The 22,510-nt window shown below is 41.4% G+C and overlaps 3 protein-coding genes across 4 annotated transcripts in view; 2 read left to right on the forward strand and 1 right to left on the reverse strand.

Annotated features, from left to right (window-relative positions):
* Positions 1-27: 27 nt before the first annotated feature.
* Positions 28-4,612, forward strand: LOC110041715 (sedoheptulokinase-like). Its single transcript, XM_020747025.2, has 4 exons — positions 28-659; positions 1,178-1,353; positions 2,025-2,192; positions 2,906-4,612. Exons 1-4 carry the CDS (start codon positions 28-30, stop codon positions 3,373-3,375), a joined length of 1,446 nt encoding a protein of 481 aa, XP_020602684.1. The 3' UTR covers positions 3,376-4,612.
* Positions 1,921-6,537, reverse strand: LOC110041716 (rRNA methyltransferase 3, mitochondrial-like). The gene is made up of 4 exons (XM_020747026.2): positions 6,291-6,537; positions 5,379-5,731; positions 3,991-4,194; positions 1,921-3,729 (listed from the first exon to the last, which is right to left on the reverse strand). Exons 1-4 carry the CDS (start codon positions 6,440-6,442, stop codon positions 3,467-3,469), a joined length of 972 nt encoding a protein of 323 aa, XP_020602685.2. The 5' UTR covers positions 6,443-6,537; the 3' UTR covers positions 1,921-3,466.
* Positions 6,538-6,626: 89 nt separating this feature from the next.
* Positions 6,627-22,510, forward strand: part of LOC110041712 (GATOR1 complex protein DEPDC5-like) — a 30,260-nt gene continuing 14,376 nt past the window's right edge. The window contains exons 1-9 of one of the 2 annotated variants that reach the window (XM_089280184.1): positions 6,627-7,203; positions 8,256-8,466; positions 9,549-9,806; positions 16,351-16,485; positions 17,412-17,660; positions 18,834-19,141; positions 20,135-20,219; positions 21,137-21,432; positions 22,009-22,505. In XM_089280184.1, the coding sequence (XP_089136310.1) occupies positions 6,733-7,203; positions 8,256-8,466; positions 9,549-9,806; positions 16,351-16,485; positions 17,412-17,660; positions 18,834-19,141; positions 20,135-20,219; positions 21,137-21,432; positions 22,009-22,505 (2,510 nt within the window). In that variant the 5' untranslated portion in view covers positions 6,627-6,732. The remainder of the gene's footprint in view (positions 7,204-8,255; positions 8,467-9,548; positions 9,807-16,350; positions 16,486-17,411; positions 17,661-18,833; positions 19,142-20,134; positions 20,220-21,136; positions 21,433-22,008; positions 22,506-22,510) is intronic. The other variant, XM_089280185.1, reaches the window with a different exon arrangement.

A 22,510-nucleotide genomic window follows, 5' to 3' on the forward strand; every position in this document is an offset into this window, starting at 1 on the left:
TGAAGGAGTGTTGCGTTACAAAACAAGATGGTGGATTGTGTCTCTGAATCTTTCGTTCTCGGAATCGACGTAGGAACAACCTCGATCAAAGTATCCCTGCTGCGAAATAACACCAGAGATGTCGTTGAAAGTTTTAGTTGTGAGACAGGGGCGAATATTTGCGTCGAAGACTTGGACTTCGCAGAGCAAGATGTGGCAAAAATTCTTGCCAGTTTACACCATGTTTTAGGGCAGCTGTCGACCCATCTTCTGGTCAAAGTGAGCAGTATCGGGATATGTGGACAAATGCATGGCTGCGTGATGTGGAAAGGCCAATCTTGCGTGACTTGGAATACATCAGAATTTCGTGACTATTTTAGAGCTAGGGACAATGTTTCGCATTTGATTACTTGGGAGGATCGAAGATGTACAAGCGAATTTTTGGCCACGCTCCCCGCTTCTCGCACGAATGCTGCTATTTCTACTGGTTTTGGATGTGCTAGTCTTTTCTGGCTTCAAAGAAACCGTCCTTATCTTTTGGAACGTTTTGACTGTGCTGGAACTATTATGGACTTAATTGTGTGTGTTTTGTGTCAAATGGACAAGCCTTCTATGTCTACACACAATGCTGTTAGCTGGGGATATTTTCATGTCGATAACATGACATGGGAGTTAGACGTGTAAGTTAACTGGCCACCTCCCTTAGAACATTGCTCAATTTCTGTTCTTCGTCAAACATTGCACTTCAATCTCCGACCAATAGTAGTTCTAATTTAGCACGATAATTAATTTTCAAGTAAATGGATATACAGGGCTGGGTACTGCTTGGAACAATGTCAGCAAACAGATGCCAAAAAACAAAAACAAAAAACAATCAAGACAGCTTAACCTTATCACTGGAGATACATGTAGGTCCCTCATGGTCCAATTGTGCAGTTCCAGAAAATATCCATACTTCCCCCACAGAAGGGATTGGAATTTCCTGAGGGGTGGGGGTTCTGGAAGACCAAAAAATTTAAAGAGATCTATGAAGTTTAACTGGAGTCTCCAGAGGGGGGGGGGGGGGGGGGAGGGGAGGGGGTGGCGGTTAGAAAAAATCCCTTCCATTGGGGAGGTATGGATCTTTTGTGGAACTACACATTATAATATCTGTGTTTCAACACTGTTTTAACTTCTCTCTTCTATGTATATATTACAGCCTAGAACATGCAAAATTTCCCACCCACCTCCTGCCAGTGGTGGTCACGCCTGATGCTGTGGCTGGTAAACTGCAAAGAGCATTCTACAATATACCTGTTGGAACACCTGTGGGGGTGGGACTGGGGGACTTCCAGTGTTCAGTACTTGCCAGTATGTCTCAGCAGAGTGATGCAGGTGATGTTAATACTTAGGCTTAATCCCCAGCCACTGTCTTGGAAAAATGGAGCCCACACTCCTCCCCAATGGTATTGGGAAGGAACAGAGAGAGAGAGAGAGAGAGAGAGAGAGAGAGAGAGAGACAGCACATGAGAATCAAGCCTAAAGTTAGTTAACACAGTCAAGTTTCCAAACATTTGAACTTCTTATCAATACCAAACCCAGAATTCTGGACCCATAAGTGAGCTAGTTATCTCCCCTTATGTTAATGTGTTTTGCTGAACCTCAACCACATCACAGTGAACTTTTTGAAGATCTTTCACCCCATTAAAGGTGTCACAAATTTGATGCTTCTTAACAGTAACTTCCATGATCAAAATTAGACCTGCAAAACTTGGCTCCATGTTACAGGCATGTGACAAGTTGCCCTGTAAAATGTTTGCTACATTTTGGCCAGTGGTCAGCATTGACATTTTCTCTCTGTTCATCTGCTTGCTTCTGTCATCATGCAACACAGGAAATGTCAATTATGATGATGTCATTCCTTAAGATTCCAGTTGGACATCTATAATAACATTCTGGTCATTTGATGATGTATAACATTTATTTTATTGTCATAAAAGGTCATCAATATGTATCTCCGGGTGTATCTCTAACTCACTCTGATTTCGTTTATTATTTATTTTCAGTTCTTAATATTGGTACTTCCTGTCAGCTAGCTGTTGTTGTTCCTGATAGTGTCTGTGCCATTGATAGTGGAGACTCTCCAAATCTAGCTAAAAACGTTACAAGGGAAGCATTGCAGCTTCTTCCATTCTTTAAAGGAAGGAAGGTCATTACAGCTGCCTCACTTTCAGGTACTAGAGGGTCAGACCAGGTGGGCAAAATCATCCTCACAGCCTGCCAATCTACCTGGTGCCCTGTGGCTGTATGAAATCCTGCATTAGGTAGTTGGAGCAAGGATGAAAATTGAGCCGCACCAAAAATCCTGTGTAGTGTACAATAATGAGCCTTTGAAGCTCTAAAATATTATTGTGGATACAGGCTTTTAGCCAGATGAGCATCCAGGCATCCTGTGGACAGCCAATTATTAAAGAAAATTGTTTCTTTTTCATATGTTGCTTTATAAATTGTTTATTTGAGCAGGCTCTATAGCACATTTTGTACACCTACTTTTCAAATCCTGGCTAAAACCCTGTGTGGATGTGACATTAAGAATTAAGAGTACTGTTGTGCATTAGTACACACAACGGCTGTTTTCAAGCCTGAGTCTTATGTTTCTATAGCAATAAAATGCAATGGAATGAGCATGACTGTCAATTTATCAAACTGTTGCCTTTAAAGACCGCATGACTTGTAAAGTTATTGCTGTCCATTTTATTGCATAGAAAAACATATCAAATCATTGTATTTGAATGTAAAAATTTATCATGATAATATAACCAAGCCTGTGAACACAGAAGGATTTCCCGCTTTTGTTCCATCTGTGTTCACAGGCTAAGCAAAATCTTGAACATGCCAATGATAAAAGTAATTACTAACAAGTGGTAATCATCTTTTATCTTAACAGGTGGTAATGTTTTTGCTGTCTATGTAAAGATGTTAATGTCATGGATGAAGGATCTTGGTGTGAATGACAGCCTTCCATCTACAGATGAAATTTATCAAAGAATTCTTTACTACGCTGAGAAAAAAGGTTCAACATCACTGAAAGTGGATCCTACTTTCTGGGGGGAAAGGCGCTTTCCAGATCAACTGGGACAGGTGACTAATGTTACACCAGAAAATATCTCACTTGGCGACATTGGAGTGGCTCTTTCTCGAGGTCTTGTGGAAAATGTGCAGAAAATGATGTCAAGGGAATTCCTGCAATTGCATGGTGTGCAAAGAATTGTAGGCACAGGTAGTGCTCTGATGAGAAATCAGGTTCTCCAAAAACAAGTTGAGCAGGTTTTTGGATTGCCACTGGTGCTGCATGAAAATGTAGATGCATCAACAGGAGCTGCGCTGGCTGTTCTTTGCAGGGAGAAATTAATATGACACATTACATCCCCAGAATCAAGGTCACAGTTGAAGTACTACTGATGGCCATTTTGCCAGTCGATTAAATTTTTAAAAATATAATATTCTTTTATGTTCTAGTCTTGTCTCTGAATTGTTTTGTAGTAATGCATTGTCTGTAAGCCTCATAAATAATTACTGTTCCAGCCATTGCTGCACTTAAACTGTCAATTGTGTTCGCCATTGGCACATGAACTAGTTGTCCACCATTTTGGCATGCCAAGTTCTTTGCATTTTCTCCCAAGCCTGTGGCTTCATTCCCGATGATGAGAACACTGGGTCCTAGAGTCCAGTCTACTTGAAAATATTCTGACGTTGGAATGCTGAGTTCATCTGATGGAAACAACAAAATATGAAAAGTTAGAAAATTTTAAATCACAGATGCAAATTAAATTGATCAGCTCTAGGTTGCTTGTATTTTGAAAGATGTAAAACAACAATTAAACTTTTAAAGTATAAGTTTTCTTAGCCTACGGCACATTGGCTAATACTTTCCCTGAGAAGCCATTAATTACCAAGTTGTACAGTAACCATACAATGCAAACAAATCTCAACTACAGTACACAACAAAAATTGTCAGAAAAATTTTCTCACCAAGGATATTGTTGTGCGCAAGAAAAATCCTTTTGTCTTTTATAAGTGTCTCGATCTCTTCCCAGTTCAAGTTGTAATGAAGTGGAACATAGAAGTGTCCACCAGCGGCACATCGTAATACTTTTGGATCCCACAGGTCAACACAGCCAATTGAAGTGACAAAAGATTGGCACCCAGCTGCTGCACTAATCCGCACTAAAGTACCTAGAGAACACAATAAGAGAAACAAGTTCATGTTCAGAGAAATAATTTGCTGAATAAAACAAGACAAAATGTATCATTTTGATCAAGGTACTGGTTGTAAGGCTACTGAAAAAGAGATTGAAGTCGATGTATAAGTAATGTATAATGATGAGAAAATCGTTTTCACATTTTTATTGGAAAATACACTTTAAGGATGAAACAGGTGAAAAAACCCAGAATGTTTAGCTGCTCATGAATGCTCATGCAGGCTAACAGTTCAATAATTAGCATACTTATTACAATAATCAATTAAGTAAATCATCCTACTAAACCAGTAGCATTTTGTAACGGCCACACAGCTTTGATAACCAGTTGTTTTGCTATATTCAAGTTTTAAGGGTCAGTTATGCCAATAAAAAACCAATCGGATATAGGTTAAGTCTTGAGTCAAGTAGCAAATGCAATAGGCTGGCACATATCTTCATTTTCAATAGCACAAGTAGTTGACTAGCAGTATTTCTATTCCTCTCTACAAGTTGCTCCTTAATTCTCCTCCTTCTTCTTGACGTAATTCTCCTCCTTCTCCTTGAGGTAAACTTGCTAGTCAATAGCAAGTTTGCCTCCAGCATTTAATTTTCTATTACCTAATGATATTCTCAGATAGAGAGGGGCACTGTGAGATGTAAGTTTGTTACACAAGAACACAATACAATGACCCCGATAAGGGCTCAATCCAAGACCAGTCAACCTGGAGTCCAGTCCACCGACGTCCATTACCCCACCATGCCAGAAACACCAGAAATAACATTTACCAAAACTTTCAGAACCAAACAAGGTTATTGGGGTACTGCTACACTGGGAGGCACGGTGGCCTCATGGTTGGTGCGCTCAACTCTGGATTGAGCAGTCTGGGTTCAAGCCCTGGCTGTCAACTTGTGTTGTGTCCTTAGGCAAGACACTTTATTCTCACTGTACCTCTTTTTGCAGATGCATAAATGGGTACTAATAAATTTAATGCTGGGGGGTAACCCTGCGATGAACTAGCATCCCATTCAGGGAGGAGTAGAAATACTCCTAGTCAATCCATGCTACAGAAACTGGAGATAAGCGCTGGCCTGATTGGCCACTTGGCTCGTATACAGACTTAACCTACATGTACATGTAACTGCTGTATACACGTAAAATGTGATGGTCACTACTTATACCTAAGTTTGTTGGATCTTTCAGGCCATCACATAACACTGTCAGACGATTTTCAAGTTCACTGTTGCTCCTTAATTCTCCTCCTTCTCCTTGTCTTGGTCGTTTAAACACACCAACAATACCAGGGGGTGTGACGGCATTTGATAAAGTTTCCATTGTTTCTTGGCTTACTTGAGCAAGGCAGTTATTTGGCAAATTTGAAGTGTCAATATGATCCAATAGGCCTGGATCACTGTAGAATATACCTAATACTCTGGCGTTGGCCATCAAAGCTTCCTTTACAAGACGCCATCCCTCCAGGATGATGCGGTTATGTTTATCTCTGTGTTTCCGTTTGTTAAGGGATGCTGCCATTCTGAAGAGATCATAAAACTTTTTCTCAATAACAGGTACTGTGATAATTCACTGGCTGGTAAAGTCTGCATACGAGCCAAGTGGCCCATCAGGCCGGAGCTTATCCCGGTTTCTGTAGCATGAAAGGACCAGGAGTATTTCTACTCCCCCCTGGATGGGATTCACTGGTTGAGCCTGCATTAATTTTCAGTCAAGTTAATTTTCAAGTTCATACAAATGGAATACTTGTGATCTCGCTATATGATTTCACAGCTGATCATATCTCCAACAAAATTCTCAATTGTGATATTGGTTCTCCATGCACCCTTTTGTCACATAATCAGTGCGCTATCACTTGGGTGTCTAATTACAGGTATGCAATTTTGATTTTTTGTAACTGGATGCCTATAATTGAATACCAATGCCATTCGCACGTCAGTTAAATTATATGTCAGAGCTTTAATGGTTTCCTTCAGAATGTTCCTTAGAGTTTTTACAATTTATGCAGAAGGCAAAATACATTTAAACATTGTTAACATTATTTTGCTGCATTATTTTGCTGCTGATAAATCCCATATTACCTGAGTCGTGGTGTGCCACTTTCAATAAGCTTACTACCATTGTCAGTGTAATTGCGGACTTGCGTTTGATCAGTTTGAAGTGCCTCAGACGAAAATCTCGTCAGTTTTCGGGCTTGTCTCACCAAAGCAAACCTTTGAATTAGTGCACGCATCTTGATCGTTGAATTAAACTATTTCAAGTTCTAAACTCGTAACTGAGAACATGTACACTTCGTACATGTGCTTCACCCACCACATGGGACAGGATACTCGCTATATATTTCTCGTCCCCAGTGCTACAGAGGCTCTGGTCCAGGCGCGCCTGGAAGCTCCGATCACATGGACAGCGGTATCTGTTGAAAACAACATGGTGATCAATAATGGTGGAAAACTCTATTTTGCGAAGCAGAAATCGCTGGTTTGTTCAGATTAAGGTTCCAATCTGATTTAAACGCGTTAAAGGATGAAGCTTTTTAAGTTATGGGTTCACCAGCAGAACTTCAGCGAAGATGAGCTTATCATAAATCCAAAGGAATTCCCGAACGAAAATGTAGGAGACATTTTAGAAATTCATCACCCAGATGAAGACAACACTCGGCTGCTACTGCAGATTAAATCGATCAGTCCTGATTTCCAACAGAAAGATACAATCAGCATTGAGCAGTCTGTTGCAAACGTCTTCCAGCTGAGGACGTATTGGGATGTGGAGGTCACCAAGGTTGAACCAAAGGATGTATCTGTTGATTTGGTTGAATTACTGTTTAAGGACCAGTTCGTCTCAAGAAGTGAGATGTGGCGATTTTCTAAACAATTGGTTGGCTCATGTGTTTATGTCACCAAGAAGATTTCACGTTCAGGGGTGCGTGCTCAGGTCAATGAGATCTGGACCAAGGGAGAGAAATTATCTTGTGGAGTGATATCTGAGAATACGAGGGTAAGCAAAGGGTACAACATAGTACTGAGTCCTGGAGCCCAGTTTCTCGAAGGTCCCGAAAAGTTTTCGCACCCGGAAAGCCATAGCAAAATCTCAAACCTTATGATTACAGAGCTGTTTTATTCACATATTCTTAATATAAACAGAGGTTCCATTCTGTACAAGAAGTTTCAGGCATATACACCTATCTGTCTTTAAATACTGATTAACTAAAAATGGCTTTTCCGGCCCGAAAAGTTTCCAGGGCTTTCGAGAAACAGGCCCCTGATGCTTGTTCTGCAGGTGGGAGAGGACAGGTCTCAAATTGGAGTGATAGATGAAAGGTGGGAGGTGTGTGTTTGTGTGTGTGTGTGTGGGGGGGGGGGGGGGTGGGGGTGGGGGAGGTCTCTGGTTAGGCTAAAGAAAGCTCTGGTGGTTTGCCTCGATAATGCTTTGGTTAACTCTCAACAACATCCCTTATTCTTCACCCTTACCTCACACCCCTTACCTATCACCCATTACCCCTCACCCCTCACCCCGTAACCATCATCTCTCACCCCCCCCACCCCTCACCTCTCACCAGTTACCCTTCACCCCTCACCCCTCATCCCTCACCCCTCAGTAATATTTACGAGATTTATCGTAGTGAGGTCAACAAAACATGTCTTTGAGTGACTGCCATCACACCATGAGAGGCACGAGAGAGAGACTGGCTGGGGCAAACGCCAAAAAATTTTTGGCAACCCGCCAAAAGAGCAAAGAGACCCCAGAGCCAAGAAGAGAAAAAGGTGTTATAGGATGTGCTGTAATTGGGTGGTGATGGAGTTGAAGACCTTGAAATTTTCGTCGTTAGACTTCGAAAAGTACACTAAATAAGCGTGTAAGCATCAGTAGGAGCACAATTATTAAATGTGCATGATGTGCCCTGTGAGAAAAACTAAGTGACGAGTAATTGCACAGATCAAGCCCTAAACTTAAAACCGCCTTCTTGATGAAAGAGTTATAATATATGTGGTCAGCATGCACACAGATTCTTAAATTATTTTATTCACCAAGTTTCTTGTTCACTTCAGGTGGTTTTCAGGTCATGCAGCACCAAGATGTATTTATTCATTCAAATGAGTAAGGAAATGTGGGACTTTGATTTCAGTGGAGATCTGTACATTGAAAAGGCCATCAATGGATTTCTTTATGAGCTCTTTACTAAATGGAAGGAGCTCAAAGCCAACCATGACGTCAATATTATTTTGTTTTCAAGAACATTTTATGATGCTCAGTCTCCAGGTTAGTACTAATAGGATACTTAGGTCCATCCCATAACTGGACACCTCCCAAAACAAGAAGTAAATATCTTGAAGTGAGTCCCATAATCAGATACTACCATAACTAGACATGTCACGTTAAGTTGAGATTACTCAAACTGAAGGTAACACATTCCAAGCAGTGTAATCATCAGCGCCTCTGATCTTTCTATAAGTGGAAACCTCTCCATTTGAGCTACATACACATTATATATGCACCTCCTGAGAATGGATAACCCTGTGAAAGGAAAACTTGCATAAAGAGGTCCCTGCCATGTCAAGGCCGACATACATGTATTCCACAGACAAGTAACACAAATGGACAGCTCATACTAGTAGACGCCATTCCTGAGAGGACAGCTCTTGTACTTAGGTGAACAGCTCCCAAAACTAGTTATCTCCTACTTAATTCCATAAGATTAAGACACTCCCTTGAATGGACTAATCTATCATTACTACACAATACCCATAAGATGATTTTAGCCACAGTTAGATACCTCTCATAAGTCGACAACACCTACAAATGGGCACATTCCATAGAGGGTCCCCTGTACCTCCTCTGAGAGCAGTTTCACACATAAATAGTTGGCCTTTTCACACATCACGAGAAATTCAAAAAACAGCTTCACATTCACAGAAGAAAGCAAGCAGTCGCATTTCACACAAAAATGCAAAGGCTAAATCATGTTTCACATGAAAATACAAATTCTATTCACGTTTTGCAAAACATACAAAATTTAATACAAATACATCTAGTTTTACATCTGGTTTGGTGTAGTTTACAAGCTTTAATGACGCTAAAATCTCCAAGCAAGTGAAAAATGATTCCTGCAAAAATTGTTGGTTCACAAATCACACGTAAGTAAATGCATATTTCACGGATCATAAAAAAGTAATGTTGAAAACCAGTTTCTGGAGGACTAAAAAATGTAGATTTATGAATCACAGAAAAAATAAATCCTTATTCACGCTTCACACAAAGCAAAAATGCCCATTCACGTGTCACAAAAAAGTATAGGGGACCCTCTCCATACTTACATGCTTAATGTGTGTGATTTTACACAGGTGACTTTCCTGTGGAAACTCAAGCATGCATTCAACAAGATCCTTATGGAAGATTTTATGAAGATTTCTACCAAGTGGTTGTATTACAAGACAGGCGTGATGACTGGATACCAATGCTGGTGACTCTTAAGCGTTGCTTCAATCAATATCCCAGATTCACAAACTGCTGTGACAGGCTTAGAGGCACTAAAATTACTGGATGGAATTCTAGCTCGTGTGAAGGAAATTTTTTAGAAGCTATCAATTTGTCAATGAATGGTAAGTAAATTTATCTTGTATTGCCATCATTTATTTTCAGAGGTTCATACATCACACTACTCATGACTGCAGTCACACTGCTCACAACCAAAGTCATACTACTCACATTCACTGTTATTATTTATGTACACATCTCACAGCCACACTCACAATCACAGTACTCACAAACACAGTCGCACAACTCTCAACTACAGTCCACAGCTGAAGTAACATTACTCACAACCACAGCCACACTACTTGTAACCAGTTACTCTAGTCATAGCCACAGTCACACTACTCACACTTACTGGGTACATGCACTCCACTCATAATAACTCGCACAACTCTCAACTACAGTCCACAGCTGAAGTAACATTACTCACAACCACAGTCACACTACTTGTAACCAGTTACTCTAGTCATAGCCACAGTCACACTACTCACACTTACTGGGTACATGCACTCCACTCATAATAACTCGCACAACTCTCAACTACAGTCCACAGCTGAAGTAGCATTACTCACAACCACAGTCACACTACTTGTAACCAGTTACTCTAGTCATAGCCACAGTCACACTACTCACACTTACTGGGTACATGCACTCCACTCATAATAACTCGCACAACTCTCAACTACAGTCCACAGCTGAAGTAACATTACTCACAACCACAGTCACACTACTTGTAACCAGTTACTCTAGTCATAGCCACAGTCACACTACTCACACTTACTGGGTACATGCACTCCACTCGCAATAACTCGCACAACTCTCAACTACAGTCCACAGCTGAAGTAACATTACTCACAACCACAGTCACACTACTTGTAACCAGTTACTCTAGTCATAGCCACAGTCACACTACTCACACTTACTGGGTACATGCACTCCACTCGCAATAACTCGCACAACTCTCAACTACAGTCCACAGCTGAAGTAACATTACTCACAACCACAGTCACACTACTTGTAACCAGTTACACTACTCATAACCACAGTCACACTACTCATAACCATAGTCACACTACTCATACCCACAGTCACACTACTCATAACCACAGTCACACTACTCATAACCATAGTCACACTACTCATACCCACAGTCACACTACTCATACCCACAGTCACACTACTCATAACCACAGTCACACTACTCATATCCACAGTCACACTACTCATAACCACAGTCACACTACTCATGACCATAGTCACACTACTCATACCCACAGTCACACTACTCATAACCATAGTCACACTACTCATACCCACAGTCACACTACTCATACCCACAGTCACACTACTCATACCCACAGTCACACTACTCATACCCACAGTCACACTACTCATGACCATAGTCACACTACTCATAACCATAGTCACACTACTCATACCCACAGTCACACTACTCATAACCACAGTCACACTACTCATAACCACAGTCACACTACTCATAACCACAGTCACACTACTCATGACCATAGTCACACTACTCATAACCATAGTCACACTACTCATACCCACAGTCACACTACTCATGACCATAGTCACACTACTCATAACCATAGTCACACTACTCATACCCACAGTCACACTACTCATACCCACAGTCACACTACTCATACCCACAGTCACACTACTCATACCCACAGTCACACTACTCATGACCATAGTCACACTACTCATAACCATAGTCACACTACTCATACCCACAGTCACACTACTCATAACCACAGTCACACTACTCATACCCACAGTCACACTACTCATGACCATAGTCACACTACTCATAACCATAGTCACACTACTCATGACCATAGTCACACTACTCATAACCATAGTCACACTACTCATACCCACAGTCACACTACTCATACCCACAGTCACACTACTCATACCCACAGTCACACTACTCATACCCACAGTCACACTACTCATGACCATAGTCACACTACTCATAACCATAGTCACACTACTCATACCCACAGTCACACTACTCATACCCACAGTCACACTACTCATAACCATAGTCACACTACTCATACCCACAGTCACACTACTCATGACCATAGTCACACTACTCATAACCATAGTCACACTACTCATACCCACAGTCACACTACTCATGACCATAGTCACACTACTCATAACCACAGTCACACTACTCATATCCACAGTTACACTACTCATAACCACAGTCACACTACTCATACCCACAGTCACACTACTCATGACCATAGTCACACTACTCATAACCATAGTCACACTACTCATACCCACAGTCACACTACTCATGACCATAGTCACACTACTCATAACCATAGTCACACTACTCATACCCACAGTCACACTACTCATGACCATAGTCACACTACTCATAACCACAGTCACACTACTCATATCCACAGTTACACTACTCATAACCACAGTCACACTACTCATAACCATAGTCACACTACTCATACCCACAGTCACACTACTCATACCCACAGTCACACTACTCATAACCACAGTCACACTACTCATAACCATAGTCACACTACTCCTACCCACAGTCACACTACTCATGACCATAGTCACACTACTCCTACCCACAGTCACACTACTCATAACCACAGTCACACTACTCATAACCATAGTCACACTACTCCTACCCACAGTCACACTACTCATGACCATAGTCACACTACTCATAACCATAGTCACACTACTCATAACCATAGTCACACTACTCATACCCACAGTCACACTACTCATAACCACAGTCACACTACTCATAACCATAGTCACACTACTCCTACCCACAGTCACACTACTCATGACCATAGTCACACTACTCCTACCCACAGTCACACTACTCATAACCACAGTCACACTACTCATAACCATAGTCACACTACTCCTACCCACAGTCACACTACTCATGACCATAGTCACACTACTCATAACCATAGTCACACTACTCATAACCATAGTCACACTACTCATACCCACAGTCACACTACTCATGACCATAGTCACACTACTCATAACCATAGTCACACTACTCATACCCACAGTCACACTACTCATACCCACAGTCACACTACTCATAACCATAGTCACACTACTCATACCCACAGTCACACTACTCATGACCATAGTCACACTACTCATAACCATAGTCACACTACTCATACCCACAGTCACACTACTCATGACCATAGTCACACTACTCATAACCACAGTCACACTACTCATATCCACAGTTACACTACTCATAACCACAGTCACACTACTCATACCCACAGTCACACTACTCATGACCATAGTCACACTACTCATAACCATAGTCACACTACTCATACCCACAGTCACACTACTCATGACCATAGTCACACTACTCATAACCATAGTCACACTACTCATACCCACAGTCACACTACTCATGACCATAGTCACACTACTCATACCCACAGTCACACTACTCATGACCATAGTCACACTACTCATAACCATAGTCACACTACTCATACCCACAGTCACACTACTCATGACCATAGTCACACTACTCATACCCACAGTCACACTACTCATGACCATAGTCACACTACTCATAACCATAGTCACACTACTCATACCCACAGTCACACTACTCATGACCATAGTCACACTACTCATAACCACAGTCACACTACTCATATCCACAGTCACACTACTCATGACCATAGTCACACTACTCATAACCATAGTCACACTACTCATACCCACAGTCACACTACTCATGACCACAGTCACACTACTCATACCCACAGTCACACTACTCATGACCATAGTCACACTACTCATAACCATAGTCACACTACTCATAAACACAGTCACACTACTCATACCCACAGTCACACTACTCATGACCATAGTCACACTACTCATAACCATAGTCACACTACTCATGACCACAGTCACACTACTCATGACCATAGTCACACTACTCATAACCATAGTCACACTACTCATACCCACAGTCACACTACTCATGACCATAGTCACACTACTCATAACCATAGTCACAATACTCATAACCACAGTCACACTACTCATAACCACAGTCACACTACTCATAACCACAGTCACACTACTCATGACCATAGTCACACTACTCATAACCATAGTCACACTACTCATGACCACAGTCACACTACTCATGACCATAGTCACACTACTCATAACCACAGTCACACTACTCATGACCATAGTCACACTACTCATAACCATAGTCACACTACTCATGACCACAGTCACACTACTCATGACCATAGTCACACTACTCATAACCACAGTCACACTACTCATGACCATAGTCACACTACTCATAACCATAGTCACACTACTCATACCCACAGTCACACTACTCATAACCATAGTCACACTACTCATAACCACAGTCACACTACTCATACCCACAGTCACACTACTCATGACCATAGTCACACTACTCATAACCATAGTCACACTACTCATGACCACAGTCACACTACTCATGACCATAGTCACACTACTCATAACCACAGTCACACTACTCATGACCATAGTCACACTACTCATAACCATAGTCACACTACTCATACCCACAGTCACACTACTCATGACCATAGTCACACTACTCATAACCATAGTCACACTACTCATAACCACAGTCACACTACTCATAACCACAGTCACACTACTCATAACCACAGTCACACTACTCATAACCACAGTCACACTACTCATAGCCACAGTCACACTACTCATATCCACAGCCACACTACTTATAACCACAGTCACACTACTCATAACCACAGTCACACTACTCATAACCACAGTCACACTACTCATACCCACAGTCACACTACTCATACCCACAGTCACACTACTCATACCCACAGTCACACTACTCATAACCACAGTCACACTACTCATAACCACAGTCACACTACTCATACCCACAGTCACACTACTCATACCCACAGTCACACTACTCATAACCACAGTCACACTACTCATAACCACAGTCACACTACTCATACCCACAGTCACACTACTCATACCCACAGTCACACTACTCATAACCATAGTCACACTACTCATACCCACAGTCACACTACTCATGACCATAGTCACACTACTCATAACCACAGTCACACTACTCATATCCACAGTTACACTACTCATAACCACAGTCACACTACTCATACCCACAGTCACACTACTCATGACCATAGTCACACTACTCATGACCATAGTCACACTACTCATACCCACAGTCACACTACTCATGACCATAGTCACACTACTCATAACCACAGTCACACTACTCATGACCATAGTCACACTACTCATAACCACAGTCACACTACTCATGACCATAGTCACACTACTCATAACCATAGTCACACTACTCATAACCACAGTCACACTACTCATAACCACAGTCACACTACTCATAACCACAGTCACACTACTCATAACCACAGTCACACTACTCATGACCATAGTCACACTACTCATAACCATAGTCACACTACTCATACCCACAGTCACACTACTCATGACCATAGTCACACTACTCATAACCATAGTCACACTACTCATAACCACAGTCACACTACTCATAACCACAGTCACACTACTCATAACCACAGTCACACTACTCATAACCACAGTCACACTACTCATAGCCACAGTCACACTACTCATATCCACAGCCACACTACTTATAACCACAGTCACACTACTCATAACCACAGTCACACTACTCATAACCACAGTCACACTACTCATACCCACAGTCACACTACTCATACCCACAGTCACACTACTCATACCCACAGTCACACTACTCATAACCACAGTCACACTACTCATAACCACAGTCACACTACTCATACCCACAGTCACACTACTCATACCCACAGTCACACTACTCATAACCACAGTCACACTACTCATAACCACAGTCACACTACTCATACCCACAGTCACACTACTCATACCCACAGTCACACTACTCATACCCACAGTCACACTACTCATAACCACAGTCACACTACTCATAACCACAGTCACACTACTCATAACCACAGTCACACTACTCATAACCACAGTCACACTACTCATAACTGCAGTCACACTACTCATAACCACAGTCACACTACTCATAACCACAGTTACACTACTCATAACCACAGTCACACTACTCATAACCGCAGTCACTTTACTCATACCCACAGTCACACTACTCATAACCACAGTCACACTACTCATAACCACAGTCACACTACTCATAACCACAGTCACACTACTCATTTCATCACAGTTACACTATTCATAAACACAGTTACACTACTCATAACCACAATCACACTACTCATAAACCACAGTTACTCTACTCATAAACCACAGTCCTAGTTACGCTACACACAACCACAGTCACACTACTCATAACATAATTTCGTTGGAATGTCATTCTGAAGAATTTTTACCATTAATTTTAACTGCAAATTCTTTTTTCTAAATATTAGTTTTAATATTTCAATTTTGTCGCAGCATTTGAGAGGCACCATATTGATCGTAATTTTGAACGCACTGGCCAGACAACCATTCTTGTGACTCCAGGTTCAGGAGTGTTTGAAGTTGATAGAGAAATGACCAGCATTACAAAACAACGATTACTGGATAGCGGTAGGTTACTCTTGCAGATTTAACTGTTATTGCAGCTATCAGCAGTTTGACATACAAGGAAGTCAAACGGGTCAATTCTGCTTTGTGTTGACCTATTTGCCTAATTTGTATCACTTTTAAGATGTGGCTAAATGTTATTTAGGCAAAGTTTAAATCAAGCTTGTGCTGGCCAGTGGTCTCTCAGGGCGATCATGCTCAGTGTGGTCTCACGACCACACGGGGTTTTGCAGGGCTTACCTGTTTCGCTTGCCAGCTGTGTGAGAACATGCAGTTTTTCCTTGAGTGCCCTTCGGGCCTGTTGAGTACTTTTGCTCCCTCACCTCCCTCCCTCTTGCCGGCGATGGTAATCTTGCTGGCGACGGTATCTCCACTGACTCTGTCAGTGTGACGGTGCCTGGTGTTTGCCGCTCTCAGTATTGCCGTGGATACCTGCACCTTTCCCTTAGCTCATCAATTGGCAATGTGTTTAACAAAAAGGTATTTGACTACTTGCTCAACTGCTGTTGATAATTTATCATTATCAATTTGAATGTCCTCAAGTAGATAATAATATTAACTGTCACTCTTACCTGGCGATACAACACAACAGTTTAAACCTGTGTGGTGTTTGGTGCCAGCTCTTAAACGCGGCGAAAGAATCCCCCTCAGCTATTTTAACTTCCTTGGATCTCGTCAGTACAGGGTAGCTGGTGTTCAGGCCTTTTTCCTCAAAAACTATATATTAAACTGGAGTAAAAACAAAGTTGTCAAGAGGGTGGTAAGTCGTGAGTCTTAAGGAAGGATTCAACTGTGTAACCAGGAAATGCAAGTTTGCCTGCTACACTATTTAGATGTTGCCATGTTCACGGTTGTTTGAGACTGGCATGACATCGGAAATCATATCAGGGATATTGAAAGAGTTAATTTTTACATGTGATGTTTACCAGGTGTTTCTGTCGACCTTGTGTGCCTAGCTGAACAGCCCCTTCACACGATTCCCCTCCTAAAGTTCTTTAACAAGACCTTGGGCCATGGGGACCCTGATTTAGGAGATGACTACAACATACCTCACTGGATGAACCACAACTTTTACACCTCACCAAAGAACAGAAACAAAACAGAGAATTCTGTACCTCGTATAAAAATTCCTGATGTTGTCCTGAGTTCTCTTGGAAGAAATGGTGAATGCGAAAAAGGTGAGGGGACTTGGGTATAGATAACTTTCAACTGTCGTTATTTTTTTATAAAACCGTCCAAACCGATATTAAATATTTGGAACATAGTTTAAGTAAATGTTTAAGTGAATCACATTGTTTCACATCCACAGATTCCCATACAAACACCTTGTTTTGTGTCATGTGTGCATCTGATAGTAACATTGAGTTGGTAGTTGTTTATCACCTCACGAGACGTGTCTCTCTGACATGTCGAGACAGGACTCTTGCATAGTGAGAATCACAGAAGTCTTTGATTCTGACTACAGTAACACGAGACATTCAATGTGAATAGTTTATTGAGGATGTGTCAGTCAGTCATCTGATATAGATGTATTCCGTCTTACAACATAATCTGTGTCCTTGCAAATTACAATTATTGGTTCTTACAATTAGAACCTGTGCTACACCAGATACGAAAACGGAACCATGAAAAAAACACCCTTTAGATGTGACCAAAAAATATGTGGAAATGTTGTCCTCGTGTAATGTAGCAGCAGAAGGAAAGGGTACAAAATCAGCAATGGAGAACATTTTACAACTATACATACAAGGTGTTGTAACAAAAGATTAATAATAATAAAAGAGGACGAACACGAAGACTGAATAACCTAGAATGACCCAAATCTCTGGCCAAATGCCTAAATAGTCTCTAAACGTCCATGACACCCCGCGAGCATCTCCATCCTGCCGTCAGGATAATAATTTCTGACTAATTCGTCCCTTAATCGTCAGAAATAACATTTTTGAAATGAATGAAAATGGCGGCAATTTGTTGATGGCGGGATTTTTTGCTTGCCCATTGCATGCGCGTCGCCATAGAAAATGCTACTTTTCGAACTCATTAATGATTCATCAAGTCAAAACAAAGAAAAACGCAACCGTTAAGGAGGTTTGGATACCAGGTCTTAATTAGCATAGATTTTGACGATTTTACCTCTCCGTTTACTCTTTAGTTTTTGTTTCGATTGAGAAGATTTATCAAACACTCCAGACAGTGTTTCATCGGCTATCCAACACCTCGAATTTCGTCAAAACTACTCCGCTGCGCGTCGTATTTTCAAATCTTTTCTCGGTGTTTGGATACCCCGATGAAACACTTTCTCTCGTGTTCGATATATTACATCAAAAATGTATCGATCTTTCTTTTCGCAGGAGTATACGCTAATTTTGCGGATCATTTCAAAACAGAAATAGAAGACAGTCAGCTTCCAGATTTGGTGGATTATGACGAATATGACCGCAAAGTGTTTAGAAATCCTATAACTCACTCTACACTGAAGGGTTACCCACCAAGGGGTTCGGCCTTCAGGCGAATACGAAGCGCTCTTGAAATGCAACGAATGGCTAAGTCGATATCAAGAGACGAACTCATGTTTCAGAAAGTTTCTTCGCCTTCTCGCGGTGTCTCTTCGTTTGAAGACTTGGATTTGGAGATTTCGTCTTCGTCGAGCTCGTTCATGGTGAGTAACTGTTAGCTACAAATATCATGAAACATTGTTTAGTGTTACATAAGGCGGGTGAACGCGTTGGAGGTTTCGTTAAGAATTGCCACATCCTTGAAAAGAACTCGATGAAAAATGTGGATTTTCCACTTGAAACGTCCCTGAATTTCTACCAGCAGTCCATGAATTTTTTACTGATAAGTCCTTGAATGATGGAAAGCGAAAAGAAATTCAAGAAAAACATTTGAGATCTCATGATTGGATTCTGATGTTAGGAGAGTTAAGTTATTTTATGTGAATTACGTAACTGTACACGTAAGTAACGCTGCACGCATGTCTGTATTTTGTGTCCCAGGGGCCACATAAACAAATTTTACTTGTTATTCTGAGGGAAAAGAGTCCTTGAATTTTGCTGAATTGTCCTTGAATAGGCCTTCGATAGACGATTCTGACGTCTGTATGAAGATTGGGCAGCATTGACTTGGATTAAGAACAAGTACGAGAAAAATTCAGCCCACCTCGCGTATATAGCTCACTGAATATTCTCTTTCTTTGTCCTTGGCCAGTTCAGTACTCTCTCTCCCGTTCCTGGAAGAGTCCTGCCACCGTAGCCTAAAAAAGCACAATGGATAAAACTTGTCTCTTTGTTAGAGACAAGTTTGTTCCTCCTTCAAAGGGACTGTTTGCAAAACTCTCGTTTTAAATCTGACTACAATATAACACGGTTTTGGAGGAAATGTCACTTGTTCCTTTGTACTGCTCAGCTTTCGAGAAGTTGAGCTCTCTCTGACATTTTCAACTTGGAAAATCAGTATTGGAAAATAACGGAGATGCAGCTAGTGTCCAATTCTAATTACGACAGCGGTTGCTTCTCTTGTCGGTGAATGACCACTGTTTTGAAAGTAGGTCACAGCAAGCCTCCGTTGCCCCTGGCGTTTGCAAAGAGCTGAAAATTCAAAAAAGAAACGTGTGGACTTTACGCTTAGAGACCTGTTTTTTTCGTTTCTATAGAGACGTGATGCTCCTTTCAAAGAACTAGAAAACAGCACCCGAGTGCTATCTTCATCTGTGGAGTGTACCTCTCACGGTGTTCTAGGTATGTTGAATTTTCATTCTTCGTGTCCATACCAAAAGAGCATGGTTTAATTAACAATTATTCCACCAGCGCGCGTTGGATATGAGATGGTAGATAGTCAGGCTATAACCACCTCACATCCAACAGGCACGAGCGGAATAATTGTTTTATTAAACACGCCCCGAAAAAAAAAGAAAACTGAAATAAAATAAAAGTAAAAATTCTCCCCAAAATCATGCGTACGCTTACCATATTTGTAGAGTATGGTATAAACAAACAATAGCCTCCATTTGGCGCGAAAATATGCCAGGATATTTGTCCGCGGACATTATCTGTTCCTCGAAGCTCACAGTTTTCCTCGAGCTACGCTCTCGGAAAACTGTTCACTTCTCGGAACAGATATATAATGTCCAAGGACAAATATCCGAGAATATTTTCGCCCAAAATGGAGGCTATCGTGTTTTTTATTATTCTTCAAATCTTTTTCGCAACGCGCGCAGTTTTGAAAATTGGGAAATATTCTCGGATATTTCCCAGTTTTAGCTGGGGAATATTCGGGCACGTGACGTGTTTAGACCAATCGCGCGCGAGCGAAAATATTTGATGGATTATAATGGCTCATAACCCATGATGACTAAGCCAGTGAAAACTCTTGAATTGCATTATCCAATGACTGACTGACTTCTAGTGGACCAATTGGCGCCCTATGATCCAGTTTTAAATAGTAAATTATACTCACTTATAGAAGATTTTCTTCTAATTTCAAAGGTTTCTGAATTCACCACATAAAACGAAAAGGGAAGTACATGTAGCTAACGAAACATTGGTTTGTGCTTCTAATATTACCCTCATGGTTGGCGTAATGTCCAAAAAATATTTTAAATAAATAAATATTTTCCTGCTGTAAACACTGATTTTTGTCTATTTGTTTCTTGCAGTGTCCCTACCCGAAAATGTAACCCGAAATGACACCTTCCATGAAATCATTCGCCCTATAACTCAGCGATTTGCTGTTGGCAGCGCAGGCGCAGCACATGACATGAACACCGTTCAAGTGCGGCCCCAGAGGACCTTGATAAACCCTTTCAAGCCAAATGCGATTCCCTGCAATTGGACATGCAACAACCATCGCTGGTCACATGTTTTTCCCAAGGGACCCAGCGGAAAAGTTCTTCATTTACACTATGAACAACCCTCGCCGGCTGAAACCGAGACTCTCGTAAAACCCGAGAAGGTGCGGATTGTGTTGCATTCAACAACCAAGTTTTGCTTGAAGATTAAAGTTGATTTCTAGTCCGTACTGCGCAGTCTCGGCATCCCAATGTTTGTGAGTCTCCCTTGATTAAACGCGAAGCGATGTTATTTGTTACGAACCTCTTACCTTATGTTTGAGGCATTCTTTTTCCAACAGTTTCTTTGATTTTTACAACAGACGAAGTTATTTCATATCAGAAAGAACAAAGCATTAAGCTTCGCATCCATAGTGGCGGTTGACAAGGCAATAGACCAATTTCGATATATTAAAATTCAGCCTAACACAATAGACCTCAGCACGAGGCTCTGGGATATAAAGCCCACAAACTCTGTAGTTATTCCCAGAGCCTCGTACTAAGGTCTATTGTTTTAGGCTGAATTTTAATATATCGAAATTGGTCTATTTGAATTTACTTCATGTAAGTAATTGCGAAATATTACGATTTGTGACGTCCCACACGAATCAAAACAAAGATGTAAACAAACTCTCGAGAGTGCGCGGTACAAAAGGAAACCATTTTTCTATTAATTAAATGTACTATGTTTTGTTTTCTAGTCACGTGATGTCGAAGAAGCAGCCCTTGCAGTGGTGACGGCTCGCAAACGAGAGATTTCAGAAGCTTCCCAGAGCATTTCAGAAGAACAAGACTTATTTGACGAGATGTCAGGAAGCGAAGGCAGCGCCGAAGATACAGACGAAGAAAACACGTTAAATTCCCAAACATTGCCTCGGTCTCATTTCAGCCCAGTTTCCCACGGTTTGCAGACGTCACAAAACACGACACCCAGGCGCCGAACTCAGCTGGCGCGAATCAATCTGTACCGAGGGGTGGAAAAAGCGCCTGTCGAACATGACTGGACAGCGGCTGTCAAGACGGGCGTGGATTGGAAATCTTTGACGTGTCCGGCGCTGCTGCCTCTGACGTCAGATTTTTATCCAAACAAGAAGACATTGAATTCAGACTATCTAGAGTACAACTATAAACTGTATATTGAAGAGGAGGAAGATTTTACCGAAGAGAAAAAGAATTTTGATTGGGGAAAACAAGAAAGGTAAA

This window comes from Orbicella faveolata, unplaced genomic scaffold (assembly GCF_042242905.1).
Source record: "Orbicella faveolata isolate gen_17 unplaced genomic scaffold, um_ofav_v1 contig_47, whole genome shotgun sequence".
NCBI classification, from domain to species: Eukaryota; Metazoa; Cnidaria; class Anthozoa; order Scleractinia; family Merulinidae; genus Orbicella; species Orbicella faveolata.

Bases quoted from the DNA above. Each gene is read 5' to 3' on its own strand.
- LOC110041716 (XM_020747026.2), bottom strand. From the start codon at position 6,442: ATGCGTGCACTAATTCAAAGGTTTGCTTTGGTGAGACAAGCCCGAAAA. The intron at 4,195-5,378 runs GTATAAGTAGTG...TGTGTTCTCTAG, and splicing joins GAAAGATCCAACAAACTTAG to GTACTTTAGTGCGGATTAGT. The intron at 3,730-3,990 runs GTGAGAAAATTT...TGTTTCCATCAG, and splicing joins TGCGCACAACAATATCCTTG to ATGAACTCAGCATTCCAACG.
- LOC110041715 (XM_020747025.2), top strand. From the start codon at position 28: ATGGTGGATTGTGTCTCTGAATCTTTCGTTCTCGGAATCGACGTAGGA. The intron at 660-1,177 runs GTAAGTTAACTG...TATATATTACAG, and splicing joins ATGACATGGGAGTTAGACGT to CCTAGAACATGCAAAATTTC. The intron at 2,193-2,905 runs GTACTAGAGGGT...TTATCTTAACAG, and splicing joins TACAGCTGCCTCACTTTCAG to GTGGTAATGTTTTTGCTGTC.